The 17,394-nt window shown below is 37.9% G+C and overlaps 1 protein-coding gene across 1 annotated transcript in view; it reads left to right on the top strand.

Moving 5' to 3' along the window:
- Nucleotides 1-17,394, top strand: part of prex1 (phosphatidylinositol-3,4,5-trisphosphate-dependent Rac exchange factor 1) — a 197,201-nt gene that overhangs the window by 131,488 nt on the left and 48,319 nt on the right. Inside the window, exons 19-21 of the mRNA XM_059980583.1 lie at nt 3,931-4,079; nt 7,653-7,735; nt 15,988-16,124. Of these exons, the coding sequence (XP_059836566.1) occupies nt 3,931-4,079; nt 7,653-7,735; nt 15,988-16,124 (369 nt within the window). The remainder of the gene's footprint in view (nt 1-3,930; nt 4,080-7,652; nt 7,736-15,987; nt 16,125-17,394) is intronic.

Here is a 17,394-nt window from a genome sequence, read left to right as displayed (position 1 = left end):
GTACCTATTTCCAAGCACCTTAAAACTACGCCCCCTCATGTTAACCATTTCAGCCCTGGGAAAATCCTCTGGCTGTTCCCATGATCAATGGCGCTCATCATCTTATACACCCCTATTAGGTCACCTCTCATTCTCCGTCGCTCCAAGGAGAAATGGCCAAGTTCACTCAACCTATTCTCATAAGGCACGTTGCCCAATCCAGGCAACATCCTTGTAAATCTCCTCTGCACTCTGTAGCATCCACATCCTTCCTGTAGTGAGGTGACCAGAACTGAACACAGTACTTCAAGTGGGGTCTGACCAAGTTCTTGTATAACGGTAATATTAACTCACAGCTCTTGAACTCAGTCCCACAGCAGATGAATGCCAACACAACATATGCCTTCTTAACAGCATGTCGACCTGTGTAGTAGCTTTGAGTGTCCTATGTCCTACGTTGATGACTGCATTGGTGTTGCTTTGTGCATCTATGCTGAGCTTGTCAATTTCTTCAGCTTTGCCTCCAACTTCCACTCTGCCCTTACATTCATTTGGTCCATTTCTCACGGCTTGCTCCTCTTTTTTGATCTCTCTATCTCCGTCTCTGACTGACATCTTTTATAAACCTACCGATTCCCATGGCTATCTCCATTATACATTGTCCCACCCTGACTCCTGTAAAATGCTATTCCCTTCTCTCAGTTCCCTTGTCTCTGCTCCATCTGTTCACAGATGAGGCTTTCCTTTTCAGGATATTAGAGATAACCTCCCCCATCAAAGAGCAGGATTTCTTTCTCTACCATTGTTGCTGCTTTCATCTGCATTTCCTCCACTTCCCAGACATCTATCCTCACCCCATTTTCCTCATGTCCTTATCTACTACTGCATGAGGCTCCACTTCCAACACATCATTCTCCTCAACTTCCACCATTTCCAAAGGGATCCTACCACTAATCACGTTTACCTCCACCCCCCTGTCCACTTCCTGCAGAAATTGCTCCCTCCCTGAGTCCCACTTGTCTCACCCCACTAATACCCCTCCCAGCACTTATCCCTGCAGTGGCCAAAGTGCTACACTTGTCCACTCACCTCCTCACTCACTTCCATTCAGGGCCCTAATCAATCCTTTCCTGTGAGGCAACATCTCATGTGAATCTGCTGAGGTCAGCCATTGTATCTGGTGCTGCTAATGCAGCCTCCTCTGCATTGGTGAGGCCCGCTGTAAATTAAATTGCTTTGTCGAGCACCTTGACAAGTGGTTTTAAATATCTTGGTGTTAACATAACGACGTCTCTACTTTCTTAGAAGTTTGTGTAGATTTGGCATGTCCCCATCATTGAGTATGTACACATGATCATTGCCAGAAGAAAGAAGCATCCATCATCAAAGACCCCCAATGTTCATGTCTAGCCCTCTGCCCACTGCTATTATCAGGCAGGAGATATGGAAGCCTTGGGTCCCACCGCATCAGGTTCAGGAGTAGTTTTTATAGTACAACCATCAGGCTCCTGAAGCTGTGCAGATAGCTTCATTCACCACTTCTCTGAACTGATTCTACGACCTGCAGACTCATTTTCAAGGACCCTACAACTTGTATACTCACTGGAGTTTGGAAGAATGGAGCGGGATGTTATTGAAATGTACCAACTATTGAAAGGCCTCAGTAGAGTTGACTTGGAGAAGATGTTTCCAATAGTGGGGGAGTCTAGGATCAGAGGGCTCAGCCTCAGAATAGAAGAACATCCCTTTAGAACAGAGATGAGAGGAATTTCTTAAGCCAGCTGATGGTGAATCTGTGGAATTCTTGGCCACAGATGGCTGTGGAGGCCAAGTTATAGGGTACATTTAAAGCGGAGGTTGGTACGTTTTTGATTAGTAAGAATGTCAAAGGCTGTGGGGAGGAAGCAGGAGAATGAGATTGAGAGGGAAAATTAATGGAAAGCAGACTTGATGGTTTGGCTGAACGGACTAATTCTGCTCCCGTGTCTATGTTCTCAGTGTTATTTTTTATTTGAACGGCTCGCCTTGTTTCACATATTGGTCCTTTCTCAGTCTTTGCTTATGTTTAGCTTTTCATAAAATTCTATTGCATTTCTTTATTTTCCTGCAAATGCTTGCAAGAAAATGAATCTCAAGGTAGTATATAGTGATGTGTGTATTTTGATAATTTTTTTAAATTTAAAAAATCAGTAATATTGAAAGGTTGTTATTTGTCGAACAATTTTTAAAGTATATCAACCACTGTTTTGTAATTCATGTTATTTAAAAGAAATTGTGGTTGCATAAACATGTTTGATAACCCATCTGACATAATTCTTCAAATATAATGTTGCTTGAATTTCAAATTGCTCTGTGCAACCTTTGCAGAAAATTAACTGTTTTTCAGTTAAACATTCCGCATCCTACTTAGTGGTTGTTATGGTTTCAGAGATTATGATGACCCCTTGGAAGCAAAATAGTGTGTCAACTGTCAATGAAGTCTACACAAGAGTTCATGTTTAAACCTTGCAAAATCTTTTTCAAATGCAGAAATGCCAGAGTCCAACAATTGCATTTTCATTCTTTTGAACAATGGTATTGCATAATACCAGCACAGTATGAGTATTTAGACAGCAAAATATCAATTAGTTTAAAAGCTCTGCTTGTGCACTCTCCCATAATCCAGAAGAAGCTCTTTGAGATTTTACTTTCATCTTAATATACGCATTTCCTGGAGCATACTGCATTTCTTATTTAGATGTAGAACTGGTGCCTTTTTTCCCTTAATAGTAATAACATACAATTTTTAATTTTTATGCATGACAAATGAAAAATAATTTCATTGTTAGTTTAAATTTGTGTAGGTTCACCCTGATAAGTACATTATGAGCACTTCAAAAGTGTGCCCTCTACTAATTTGTGTTAACATATTTTTGTGACTGTGATGCTTCTTGTGTGATTTCCATTTCATTGGCAGTCATGGTTGGAATCAAACAGTAATTATTTTATGCTGGTTACTTCTCACACTTCACCTTGTTTTCATTGCTAATTTTAAAGCAACTCTTTCAAATTTGCGTTTTAGATACCATCTTCACTAATATTTTACAGATCACTGAGTATTTGATCAAAAATTTGCAGTTTTGTGTGAATATAAAGGCTGTTTGCATACATGCATCCTGAATTAACAAGTGCTAAAACTGCATGTAGAAAAGCATTCTGAAAATTTTTGTTTCCTTTTCTTAATTTATTTTCAGTTCTAAAAAATCTTTGAGAAATTAGTTTTTGTTAGTTTGCTTTCAAAGCAGCTCTGGTAACAGTGGTGAATGCAGTGGGGTAGAGACTTGAATACTAAATACAGATTGGCAATCTGGTAATAAATGATGGAATTGTTCAAGATGCTGATCACAGTGCCTTGCTACACTGTTATGCAACAGTCTTGTTGTTTAAAAGCTGAGCAGATGTACTTGATGTAAGCCAGGATATTAGTTAATTAAAAACGAAATGGGTGGGGAAATGGTGAGAAGCTTAATTAAGATGTTTGCTGTAAAAGCCTTCATCAATGAATTGTCCATTATTCAATAAAAAGGTTTGCTTTGATTTGAGGCATGAATTTGTTTGCTGTGTAATTTGGCTTTCACCTAACTTATTATTTGATTTCAACTTTTTTTTTCCCTCATGGACTGGAACTCGTCTGCAAAATCTTTTTCGTATATAAAAATGTATATATGCCACTATGTAAAAAGTGGTAGCATATAAAATCCTGTTGTATTGGTGTTCTGCTGTGGAAAAAATTGATCATACTGAAATATGTGCACAAGTTGCTACTTTCGTTTAGTTAAAAATAGTAGACCTTGCCTATTTTTCCATTTTTAATTTTTTTATATCTCAAATGTAGGTTGGTGTTAGTTGGCCAGTTTAAGCATATTTATCTTGGATTGGTTTGAAATATTTGGTGCTTCATTTCTGTTACAGGTGGCAGGTCTTCCGGTTGGAAGGAAGATTTACTCCATTAATGAAGATTTGGTTTTCTTGCGGCCAGTTGTGGAAGTAGAGACTATTCTACATCAGCTGCATTGTAGTCAAAGGCCACTGAGGGTGCTGGTTGCAACGAAACCCAAAGAGTGAGTCATGTCATATGACCAGCCAAAGTTTGCTCAAACAGTACTGTTAGTCATTTTCCCTTTTCCACAGATGAGAATTAAAATAGTAATTGCATAATTATTTTGCAAAAAATGGATGTGTTAAGATAGGCATGAAATATTGCCTTTGTAGGCAATGCATTTGAACTGCTTCCTCACTGATTGTTTCAATCATAAATTGGCATATATCAGGGTGTTGGTTTTGCATATTGAAACATTTGCTATTGGCATTGGCTATTTGATCATTTGCCAAGAGTAAAGCTGTCTCTGTACCGCCACACCATTAAAATTAACTTCTTGAACTGTACCATTGATTGCAGTAGAGTAACACTTTTCAATACTTTCATTTATTTACCAGTGTTATTGTCTTTTATAGCATCAAAATTTTCAAACTCCTCTTTGCTTTACAACCATACCAAGAACAATTTCATTCCATCAGCTTATTTCAGGATATGAAGCAAGATTTTAAAAGTTTGAGGACTTGGAACTCATTGTACCTAGAATCAAATTTTTTTTGGTAATTTTTAACTTCTTTCTACCCATAGGTAGCAGGATGATGTTCTGTTGTACAGTGTGCTATTCTTCCAAAAATACAATGAGCTAATTCCTTTAAGTCTTGACATAGTTGTGAAATTACCTATTTTACTCGTGCATCAAATCTCTGCTCTTCCAAGAAAGGATTGCCTTTTCATGGACCTGTTATTTGCATTAATAAGAAAAGAAGCAGCATTAACTAAGATCCAACTGCCACCTTCACTGAATTCCTTGTTAATAGGAATCTCTGCATTGAAACATTTGCGACATGTTATTCATGGGTTATTAATTGGAGTAATAGGTAACGGAGAGTTCAGAATTATAAAAGCTGACAACACATCTTAGAAAATTAGAGGGCTATGCAGTTGGGAAATTCTAGCCAGTCTCTAGAGTAGGTTGCATAGTCGGCATGATGTTGTGGGCCGAAGGGCCTGTAATGTGCTGTAGATTTCTGTGTTCAGTACAATGCATCCTTGATTGACAGTTTTTTTTAATACATAAACACATGTTGATTGTGCTCTTTGCGTTGTGACAGTGCCTGTTTCTTTTATATTCCAGTGCTTCTGTTTGTCTTCTGTTTGTCACAGGGGACCTTAGCAAATGTCTTTCTGAATTCCATGTGAATTTCATTAAACTTTCTACTGTCCTCAATCTTAGTTACCTCAGAAAGTTAATCAAGTTTGTCAGGCATGAAGACTATAAGGCATAAGCGCAAAATTAGGCCATTTGACCCATCGATTCTCTGCCATTCCATCATGGCTGATTTATTATCCCTCTCAACCCCCTTCTCCTGTCGTCTCTTATTTAAGTCCATGCTTACTACTGTGGATTAAGTCATTCCTTTCCACAGGAAGACCTGAAGAAATATATTTAAGTTGGTATTTTAGGAGCATAGATTATTGGAAAGGCGTGCATTTCAGTCATTCAGCTTTAGGCTTTAGTAGGCTTTCAAGATGGAGCCACCGACCAATGCGACCACTGGCGATATTCTGCAGGCAGGTCACAAAACTACGACTTCTTTTTCTTGTAGATATGCTTCTTTTCCTGAACTGCGATCAATTGCAGTCTGTAATTTCCATTTTCATGATGTACTTTTGGGCCTGACAGTGATCTGGTGCTTTTGCTGTCTCCGGAGGAATCTGGCGAGAATGAGAGCGGAGTGTGCGGCTATTGTTTCCTAATGGCAGAATGCGAACCTATGGTTGGCTCCATTACTCCTTACTGATTAAAACGTCGAGGAGATTAAAATCGACGCGGACAGGAGCAAAAGCGAGTGGGTGTACAGTGCCATCTGCCCTCCTTTGACTGGTCTCCCTTTTGCTGCTGCCGGAGGGTTGCAGGGGTCTTGGTTTTGTTTGCCTCGCAGGGGCCTTTTTACTGCGGGGCTCTTTTCCGGGGGTTCAGTGGTTTGACCTTTAGTGTTCTCAGTGCTGACCACGCTCCGTGGACTCACTTTTGGAAGACTCTTCGGTTCATGTTCCCTGTGTTTCTGATTACTCTTTTGCTATTTGCACGATTAGATCGAGGCCCTTTGATGCGGAACTGGTTCTGCAGCTGTGGCCTGCAGTCATTGAACTGAAACTGAACTGACTCAGTGGCTGACACTCCTGGACCATTTTCGGGGACTCTGCGGTTTGATGTTTAACATTCTGTGTGTTAGTTGCTCTCTTTTGCATGCATTTTTCCATGCATTGGGTGTTTGATGTTTTCTTTTAACGGGTTTCATGATGTTTCTTTGTTTTGTGGCTGCCTGCGGGAGGACGAATCTCAGGATTGTATATTGTATACATACTTGGATAATAAATGTACTTTGAAATTTTGAACCTTTGCTGCATTCAATTTAGATAAGTAAGTTGGAAACAATGAGCTAAATGTTTTTGTTAAGTTGTGGTTTTTGTTTTTACGCATATCTTGACAATGCAACTATGCAATCTTTTATGCCAGAATATTTGTGTCGAACATCCTTTTGACACCTGAAAGGTGAAATTAGATCTTAATCATTTAACACTTCTATCACGATTACTTAGAAATGAAGTGTTAACTTGCTAATAAAACTGTCATTGTATTTCATTCAATGAGATATTCTGGCAGTGTTTTTAAAACCCCAATAAATTTTTGACGTTATGCACCAACTTAGTAGAAGCTAAATATATTGCCCACATTAGTTCAAATGTATTATAAAATTTAGTTTTAAGTCTTAAAATACAAATGTTTAGCTGGTGTTCAGCTATGCAGCAATAATTGTTGTTAATGGATTTTCTATTGTGAAATATATCAAAGTTCTACACTAAATAATCTTGGCAAATATTGCTAAAATTGAAGTAGAGAGAAATTTTGTTTCTTCTTGAGATATCCTGGATTTGATTATATCAAGCTTGAATCTTTTTAAAAGCTGTCCAAATTTCATCCTTGCAGTCACTTCGGCTAAAAGGAAACGCTGCTGGCTGGTGGTAAATCATTCTGGTCTTGTCTGTGAATTTATGTTCAAGAAAGCCTTCTGTAAATGCAAGGAGATTTTTTCCAATATGCATTAAAAACTGGAACAAGGGGGTTTGATACAATATGTTTCCTTGCATTTGATTTGTTGATATTTTTTATTCTTTTGAAATTATGATCAATTTTAAATGCCTTAGTTTTAATATTCTTGCTTTCCTCGTTTCATTTTGTAGTAAGTATCATAATTTAACTGTTGTAGTTGATGCATTTTTACACACTGTGAAGTCCTACTTTTTTCACAAAGACTTCTGAGAGCTAAAATATTGAAACCTTGTGCCTTGGCACAGCTTAAGGCATTAAAAGCTTTCATTTACTTTTTATTAAACTGCTGTTAATCGCTCAGATCCTTGGATCGATGCAAGTCTAATAACAACTTTTCTTCCTGTTGGAATTTTCAGGGCAATTGGTTATATAGTGATAAGGTGCATCAAAAATTATAACCTGCCTGGGAGTGTTGTAAATTTCCATTAACAAAATATGTATTTGAAATCAGCTAACTTTCCAATGTTTGTGTTGTTGATCTAGGATAATCAAAATTCCTGACTCCGAAGGACTGAACCTAGAGATCCGTGGCACTGCTCCACCATTTGTTCATGCAGTTCTGAAAGGTAAGATATGCTGACATCAAGATGTGGTTTGGATCAGTTTGCATGATGTGAGTATTATACTAACTGTGGTATCGCAGAAATATCCACAGATTTCTTGTGTTATCTGTTATATGTCAGGTGTGAAATGCACAATTGTTTCATGCCAAATCCATTTTGTATCTTTAGAACTATCAATTCGTGAAAAGTAGCTCATCACATTTCAACTCTCTTTTGAGCCTTACTTTGCAGATTCATTAATCTTTCTGTCATTCAAGAGTATGACAACTTCCCATTAATCAGATTCATTTCTGAATAGACATTAAGCAACAGTTAATAAAAGGCCATATAATGTTAATTTTGTTTTTGTTTCTACTGCCTGTCTTGCTGATTATTTCCAGCATCTGCAGTTTTTATTTTAGTCTCAGGTTAAGCAACAGTTGCAAAACCAGTCTTTGTGTGCCTCTGTTTGTCAATCCCATCTATATCCAATTTATTGTAGGCCAGCCCTTTGAGCTATGTCGTCCCAGCACCCCCCAACAAACTTGATTAACCCTAACCTAATCACAGGACAATTTACAATGACCCATTAACCTACCTGGTTAGTGGGCTGTGGGAGGAAACCAGGAGACCCGGAGAAAAACCACACAATCCACAGGGAGGATATACAGAGATACCTAATCAAACGGTGCCGGATTTAATCTCTGAACTCCAGATCTCTGGAACGCTCTGAGCTGTGATAGCGCCATGCTAACTGTTACCATGACTACTCCAGTTTCTATACTGAAAACTTGTGGGTTGCCCTCAGTCCATCTTCAGACTGTATTGGTTGTTAATGCAAACAACACATTTCACTCTGTTTTGATGTACATGTGCCAACTTAACTGTAAGAGAAGAATCTATGCGTGCATCACTCTATTTCTTTTGTGGAACATTTATATTCATCCTTGCTCTCCATATTGGCACATGGATTTTTTTACCCAAATCCTGTGCTTATCTAACATTGCTTGGAGTATCTACTTGCTTTTCTTTTTGAAGGTGTTGCATTTTGAAATATTTACTGAATTTTACTTTTATTTGCTCTTTTGCTTTCTCAAACATGGGATTGATCTTATCTAAGGAAATCGGCAGACTGATCTTTTATCATCTTTACTTTGACTGCCTTTAATCATCTGCTAAGAAATGCACAAGCACATGTCACAAACTCACTTCCCCAGTAGTGATCATTTATCTTATCTACTTCCTCAGTTATTTTGGGGGTTGAGGGTGTTTGTCAGTTAGACAATTATAGATCATGTCGTGGATAATGGGGCAAACCAAGTTTAACAAGAGTTGTGAGACAGGATCTGGGAGGCAGGGATCATTACACAAGGTTTAGAATCAGATGGAAAGAAATTGGACAAATCCAAGGTAAAAATATTCAATTAAAGAGAGACTCTTCACAAGGCTGAGAAGAAATCTAGTCTGGATATTTGGAATTGATGTTTGGCAGCCAGAATTATTATTAAACAAAGGCAACCATTTGAAGTTGGAAATACTTCGGCACATTCTCGATAGATTCCTATGAAGGAGAATGGTAAAGAAATGTGACCAGAGCACAATGGCTGACCACCATGGAACTTGAAAAAGGCCCCAAGACAAATGCTAGTTGTTTAGGCAAGTGAGAGTCAGTCTGATTACAGTAAGTTGAAAGGGAAGTTTAGAAAAAAGCAGAAATGAGAGGGACATAGAGAAAATCAGCAAAGGCTTTAGAGCAAATATAAGAGGGAATCAAAACATTCAGTAGACATCTGAACAGCCACAGTTTTAAGTGGAGAGATGAGGGTCATTTGGAATTTAAAAAAAAAAGGAAATGTACTTAAAACGTAGAGGCCACAGCTGAGTAATTAAATATGAACTTTGCATCAGTCTTAAACCAACCAAGAAGGTGCTGTCGAACTCTTGGCAAATAAAATGTAGTTATGATGTATGATGGTCTAAATATATCAGTACTAATAAGACCAACTGATGAATCACTTAGTCCAAATAGGATGAAAGTGAGGGAAGTGAAAGAGATATTGCAGAGAAATTGGCGATATTATCTAGACATCTGTAGATTTGGATGTGATGTTTAAACAACTGGAAATGCCAAATGCTATACCTTTGTCTAAAAAAGGATGAAGGTATAAATAAAGTAACGACAGAACAGTCAGGCAGTGCTCATTGCTGAGTAGACCTTGAGAAACTTGAACTGGGACAGAACTAGTAGACATTTGCACATTTGGATTGGTTTGAGAAGGCCAAGCAAGTCATGTCTAACTAAGTTGGTAGAGGCACTTCAGTGAAGTTGTAGAGGATCAGTGACGAGGCTGAAGATGTTGTAGTAGATGGCAACTTTCAAAAGGCATGTGATTGGGTTTTGATTACTAGATGTGTCATCAAGGTTGAAGATCATTAAATAAAAGGGGCTGTAATAGAATGCATAGAAAATTGTCTAAGTAATAGAATATGAATTAAGTTTTTCAGACTGAAGGGAATTAGACATGTATTAATGACTTGGGCTTGGGCATGTAACAAGTATTTACAAACTTGGTGGTGAATCTGGAAGCAGGAACTTAATCTGCATATCTGTTTCACCGTTCAATAGATTGTACCTGATCCTTCAGCTCCACGTGACTTTGCTTCTTTGAACACATATACCTTGATTCCCTTAGTACCTAAAAACATGTACGTGTCTTATTTAAAAATATCATTAGTGATGGAGTCTCTTCAACCACCTAGAGAATTCCAATGATTCATCACCCTCTACGTTAAGAAAATTCTTCTGTTAATCTTGAACCCTTTGAGACTTTGGCCCCAGTTCTACTCACAGCAGCCATGACAAAGATTATTTCACATTTAACTCTTTTTTTAGTAGGAGGACTATGATACACAAACTACAATTTGGAAATGTACATAGTTCAGTGTGTGTAAAATCAAGTACAGAAGCCTTGTTTTGGAAGATCAAAAACCAAAGGATTTAAAAGAACTGAGCAACACACACCAAATGCTAGAGGAACTCAGCAGGGCAGGCAGCATCTATGGAAAAGAGTATAATCGATGTTTCAGAGGACTGGAGGAAAAAAAGATGATTATCCCACAACGTAGAAGATTGGGAGGGGAGGGAGAAAGAAACACAAGGTGATAGGTCAAATTGGGAGGGGGAAGGATGAGGTGAAGAGCTGGTATGTGGATTGGTGAAAGACATACAGGGCTGGAGAAGGGGGAATCTAATAGGAGAGGACAGAAAGCTATGGAAGAAAGAAAAGGGGGAGGAGCATCAGAGGGATGCAATGAGGCCACATTGAGGTTGGAGGAACAACACCTTATGTTTCATCTGGGTAGTCTCCAACCTGATGATGGAATGAACATTGATTTCTCAAACTTCCAGTAATGAAAACCCTTCCATCCCCTTTTCCCCCTCTCACCATTTCTCCTTGCTTGTCTGTCACCTCCCTCTGGTGCTTCCCCCCCTTTTTCTTTCTTCCAAGGCTTTCTGTCCTCCTATTAGATTCGCCCTTCGCCAGCCCTGTATCTCTTCAAACAATCAACATCACAGCTCTTTGCTTCACCCTCCCCCCCCCCCCCCCCACCCCATCCTGGTTTCACCTATCACCTTTTGTTTCTTCCTCCTCTTCCCCCCACCTTCTTACACTGACTCCCATTTTTAAAAAATCAGTTCTGCTGAAGGGCCTCAGCTTAAAACATGACTGTACTCCATAGATACTTCCTGGCTGCTGAGTTCCTCCTGCATTTTGTGTGTCTTGCTTGGATTTCCAGCAGCTGCAGATTTTTTTCTTGTTTATAAAAGAACTGAGAGTGGCTTGATTTTTTTCTTAAAAATAGGAAGTGTTTAGGGCCTGGAATATGATTCCAAAAGTTACAGTGAAGGGGATTCAAATGTAGTTTTAAAATGGGAGTTGGATAAGTATCTGAAAGGAAAGACTCTTCAGGATTAATATGGAGAAGGACAAGTGGATTGTCTTTTGTTAGACCTAGTACAGTCTTGATTAACCAAAAGGCCTTTTGTGCTGTGACCAATTTGTGGTATGTTCAGAATACAACATATATCAACATAATATATCAACATGCTGAACTGTGTTTTCAAATTCATATTAGATACTAGCTTTTCAGTATTGGCTCTACATTCAGAACATCAATAAAGATCTCAGCATGATGCTTTTACAGTTCTACAATTACAGTAACCTAAAGTTTCAAATGCTTTCTTGGTGACCTGTAATTTAGATTTCTTTCAACAAGGAGGGAAAGAAGCTCGAACTGGCCAAAGAAATAGCCTAATTGAAAGCAAGAGAGTAGGATTTTATTACCGGGAAAGTGAAAGACTGGTCTAGAGAAGCAGAAATGTTTAGTGGGGTTGCAAAATTATTTGAGGGAAAAACGTTGCGGATCTTTTTTGAGTTTGAATAAATTATTGATTTAAGTTTTCCTGACAATTATAAGCTAAACCCTACACTTTTTATCGCCCACACAGTTCAACACTTTGCTACTATCTTTAGATGCATTTTCTATTGAAAGGAAGAATTGTAGCAAGAACAATATTCAAATGAGTTTGAGCATTAAATTTATTCATGTAGTTTCTTAATACATATTTTTGAAACCAAGAAAAACAAGCTTGCCTTCACTTGTTGACCATCATGGAAGCTTCTAATGTTATTAATTTTGAGATTAATATATTCTGATTATCAAGATAATTAAAAAAAACATGGTTATCCTCAATATGGCTCTTCATTGTTGAAGCGATGAAATTGAAGTGAATAGGTGAGAGAGTTGAAACTAGTTTCATGTCCAACACTCCAGCAAGATTTCAAATTCATCAGAGGAGTCTGCTCTCCAGACACGAGTGCTTGGTTGGGTTAATACTTAAAATATTTAAGGTGCCCATTTATTGCATTTACTCTTCTCGCCATTATCCAGACAGTTCTGATGTAAAGAGAAGCACCTCTTCGAGTTATCGATTTCTCCCGTGGAAAGATTTTGTGTAGCTAGGAACATAGTAATAGGTTTGTTTAAGAAAAACCTAGACTTTCATGGTAGTGGTATAATTATGTGGCAAGTTAATGAAGGTGATATGAGGAAGCATGAGTTTTTCTGAGGACCTTAAGAAGCAGGAATAATGCACTGATGGGAAAATGTAAATAGGCTAGACATTTAAAACAAAAAAAAAAGTAAATGCTAGAACTGGTCAGCAGGCCAGGTGTTACCTGTAGAAAAGAAAACAGAGACCAAATGATTCCAAACGAAGACCCTTTGCAGTGGTAGGAGGCACCCTTGATGTATTCTTTGCCTCTGTTTGATTTACTTCTGATTATATTTTCACTTTGTACTTTGCAGAAGGTAACAGTATGAATAAACAAGAATTTTGGTGGTTCAAAACCAATTGTGTAGAAGAGCAGGTAGTTTGGTCTGAAGGGATAGAAGATTGAACATAAATCCAAGGCCACTTGAGACCATTTACTCAGTCCACTGCTCAGGTTGACTTGTTTCTTTTACCATTCCTTCTGTCCCATCTCCAATAAAAGCAATCATCTGGGCTATCACTGTGCCATTCGTCCAGTGTTTATATTATTCCACTTCCATGGATTGCAGATTATCTATGATTGTTTTGTATACTTCACAAATTCGCATCATTCCACTTCTCATCAGGTCAGATCAGCTTTGTTTGTCTAAATGACTCATCTTCAAAACCTTGTTTGGTAGATTTTGTTTTTTTTTAAACACCAAATAGTTCATTAACTATATTTGATATGTATTTAAGAGTTGCTATTCTATTCTGTTGAAAGGCTGTGAAGTAAAGAGTATCTGCGGTCATTCGTGTCTTCAAAAGTGTCCGCCAGCCACTTATGAGATTGTCTTGTCACTTTCCACAGCAAATCTCCTGAGGGCTACCCTTTCCCCCCCCCCCCCCCCCACTCCACACTGTGAAACAGCAATTGCAATATTTATTATTACTGTTGAGAGAAAACATACCATAAGAACACATGGGATTCAATGGGATCTAGGGTTTTGCTTTACACAAAATAATGATACACAGTTTTTTAAGGAACACAGCAGGGCTCACCTGTAGATCTCTGTGCAATTAAATGCTACAGGAAACTGCTATACTGACTTGCAAACAACTAGAGTTGAGGAAAAACTTCTTCTCCCAGAGAGTTGTGGAGGTGTGGAATGCACTGCCTTGGAAGACGGTGGAGGCCAATTCTCTGGATGCTTTCAAGAAGGAGCTAGATAGATATCTGATGGATAGGGGAATCAAGGGATATGGGGACAAGGCAGGGACTGGGTATTGATAGTGAATGATCAGCCATGATCTCAGAATGACGGTGCAGACTCGAGGGGCCGAATGGTCTACTTCTGCACCCATTGTCTATCTGCAGTGATTGGGTTAAGAGCTATTTAAATCAAAGTATGTGAACTTCAGGATTCGAAGTTCAACTGATTATAAACCATATGTATCAAGACTTTTTTTTTCCAGCCAAAATGTGAAGCATTCACTTCAAAGAAAATAATTGAGGAAATGTGTAGCATAATACCATACTGACACTTGATTTGAGTCTAGCTGAAGAGAGTTCAAAATGGGTTTCTATGCCTTTCCTTGCCAAACAGTTTTGTTCTATAGTTTTATAAAATAAGTATGTAGGTAGCCTATAGAATAAGCCATTTGTCCTTAAAAGATTTGCACAAGCTAAAGAGGTTAACAATCATGAAGTAATTCATCATGTTGGCTTGTCAGAAATTGCAGATGTTTATTCTACACTCTTTCATTTCACTTCTGTCTTTCTCTATTTTACTGACTAATGGACTTAAATAAGCCGTCTTTATGAATGAATGTAACATAATCCAGGCAAATCAAGGAGGAGGAGAAAAGTGAAAACAGGATTTGTTGACATATTTGGATGTACTGTACTGTATTTTAAGTTCATATGCTTTCTTAATTTTGTGTCTTATGTGTACTGGTATACAAAGCTCTTCCGGGTGTGAAATAGTTTCATTTGTGGATTAAATCCTCCCTGTAGTTCTGTACATTCAATTCCTGAAGTGTTTACTTGTTAACAGCTGGGTCAAGTCTGTTCATGCTACTCAATGATTTAAGTGGATACAGTGGATTCTTGTTAATTGGGCCATTGATTAATTGGGGCAGCCACTTATTTGGGACAACTCTTAAAGAACAAAGACTAACTGAGAAAATTGCCAGGATTCATTTAGGACACTATGCCTCTAAATTAGGACAGGAGACTATCACCAAACAGTTTCTAACTAGTGTTAGTCACATGTACTTTTGTGGCCATTAGATACTGTACTGTGCTTAAAGCAAACAGATTTTTAAATAGTGTCAGTTGCATGTGTTTGTGTCCAAAGAGCAGTGATTTTTGTCACTGATAGTTGATGAGAAATAAGCAGTAAGGCTACCCAGAAGTGTTTTGCTTACTCGGTTTCAAATATTTGGGCTTGCAGATGCCAGGAATGGCTGGCAGTGAAAATGAATCTATTTCATTACTTCAACAAGTTAGGAACTACAAAGAATTTGAAGGTGTCGACAATTATCTTGAATGTTACAATGAAAGTGAAGATTTTGGGGATGCAGTATCAAAAGCATTGTATGAAGGCAGACCATCATATGTACTTGGTGTCTGTGCTGAATTGTTAATTTTCAGTCAATCCAAAGAACTCTACAGTGTACACGATGAATTCCTCTGTTGATGAGCTTTAGGAGCTAATACAAAGTTTTATAGATCTGTAGTCATATTGGTTGTGTTCTACTTTATTCTGTATTTCATTTAATTACATAATTTATCATTCAGTTAAACTGTAGTATATCTTTATATCTTTTTTCCATGAAACTTAGCTAATTGGGGTTAATTGGGCTAAAATGTACTGAGGTGTTCCAATTAACCAGAATCTACTGTATTTATTTCAGAGTCCTTGGACAGTTCCTCCATTTTCAACATATTTTCTGTAATTTGTGTCACTATGGCTGTCCCCAATCCCTCATATTCCACTTCAGCATACGGCTGCCCCAGTCCCCTATCCCACTAAAATAAACCGATTTACTTCACAATGCGCCCAACGGTGAGGGCTGGCACTTTGATTGGTAAAACTGTGGAACCATCTGGGTTCTTGCCGAATTCGTTGCATAAACTAAGTTAATCAAATGTTTTTACATTTAATGTGGAGTTTTGTTGTTTTGAGAAATTTGAATTGCAAATAGTTTCCACAATGTGAATCTGATTATCTTGCAGGCTCTGGGGCTGCTGCAGCTGGCCTTCTCCCTGGCCAGTGTATTTTGAAAGTAAATGGTGGTAATGTCAGTAAAGAGAACTATACTGCAGTACTTGAATACTTTACAACACACAAAAAAAATCTGCAGCATTTAAAGGTAAGTAACACAAGACACATAATCCTAACTGGTCATGAAATGGTTTTGTTATTGCGCACCACCTTTAGTCATTTGAGAATTTTTTAGTGTCTCAATCACTTGCATTACTGAGGCAGATCTTGATTTTGTATCTCACTATCGTATAATTGAGTGCCCGGGGGTATTTATTAAGTTACTTTTCCCAATCCCTATTTTGTTTGAAGGAGCACATGCACCAAAATGGAAACCACCTGAATTTGCTTGTCTCTGGAGAACATATAATTGTCAAAGCTTAGTTTGTGTAGTACCTTTAACAGAATACCAAACTTATGGCATTATGTCACTTATGTGGGTATCTACTACATCTGATGGAATGTTAATACATTCTGTCTCTCACTAATTATTTTCATTTACTATTGGTTGCTTCAGCATATATCAATTGCTTTTAATCTTATTATCTAGGACACTGTGCTATTAGACCACCAGGCACTTTAGCATTGCTCCTTAGTAAACGAGTTAGTTTGTATTGATCGTGATAAGTAGTTTTTATCTATTTTCCACCATTACCATTGTGCAGTAGAGGAATCCTAACATGCTGCAGCACTGCAGGTAAAAAAACAGCCCAACAAATCACTGACAGCAGTCAACAAGGACATATAGATAGAAAGGTGCCGGGAAAGTACTCCACACAGCCTATTTATAGGCTGCCCATGTCTGTCAGGGAGAAGGCTATGTAGCATCTGCACCAGACTCAAAAACAGTTACTGTCCCTAAACAGTAAAACTGATCAACACCTCCACCCACCAGCCCACCCCACCACAGCTGCTTTATCATTTCCTGTCAGAGCCACCTTATGTACAGACACTCCTGTATCTCGTCATTTTATGTACATACAATTTATCTATATATATAAGCTATCATATGCATTTATATTTATTATTTTTTTTAATTTTTGTGTTCTTTATCTTGGTGTATTTTTATATGCTGCATCAGATCTGGAGTAATAATTATTTCATTTTCCTTTACACCTGTGTGCTGGAAATGGCATTAAGCAATACTGAGTTAAACTGCAAGAAAATGAGTTTTGTTTTGGAATAAAGAATAATACTTAATCCTTTGCACAAAGCAGCTGTTAATATTATTAAAATATTTTAATTTTGTTTCATTCTTCTGTGTTTCTGGTACAGTGAAGAAAACTGCCAAGCTATTCAATGAGCAATGCAGTAAAATTTTGAAGGAACTCATGATGTCAGGCAGCATCTAAGGGAGGGGAATAAACAGTTAATGTCTT

This window comes from Hypanus sabinus, chromosome 9 (assembly GCF_030144855.1).
Source record: "Hypanus sabinus isolate sHypSab1 chromosome 9, sHypSab1.hap1, whole genome shotgun sequence".
Lineage (NCBI taxonomy): Eukaryota > Metazoa > Chordata > Chondrichthyes > Myliobatiformes > Dasyatidae > Hypanus > Hypanus sabinus.
The sequence above is the reverse complement of the archived record's forward strand: the minus strand, read 5'-3'. Positions and strand labels throughout refer to the sequence as shown.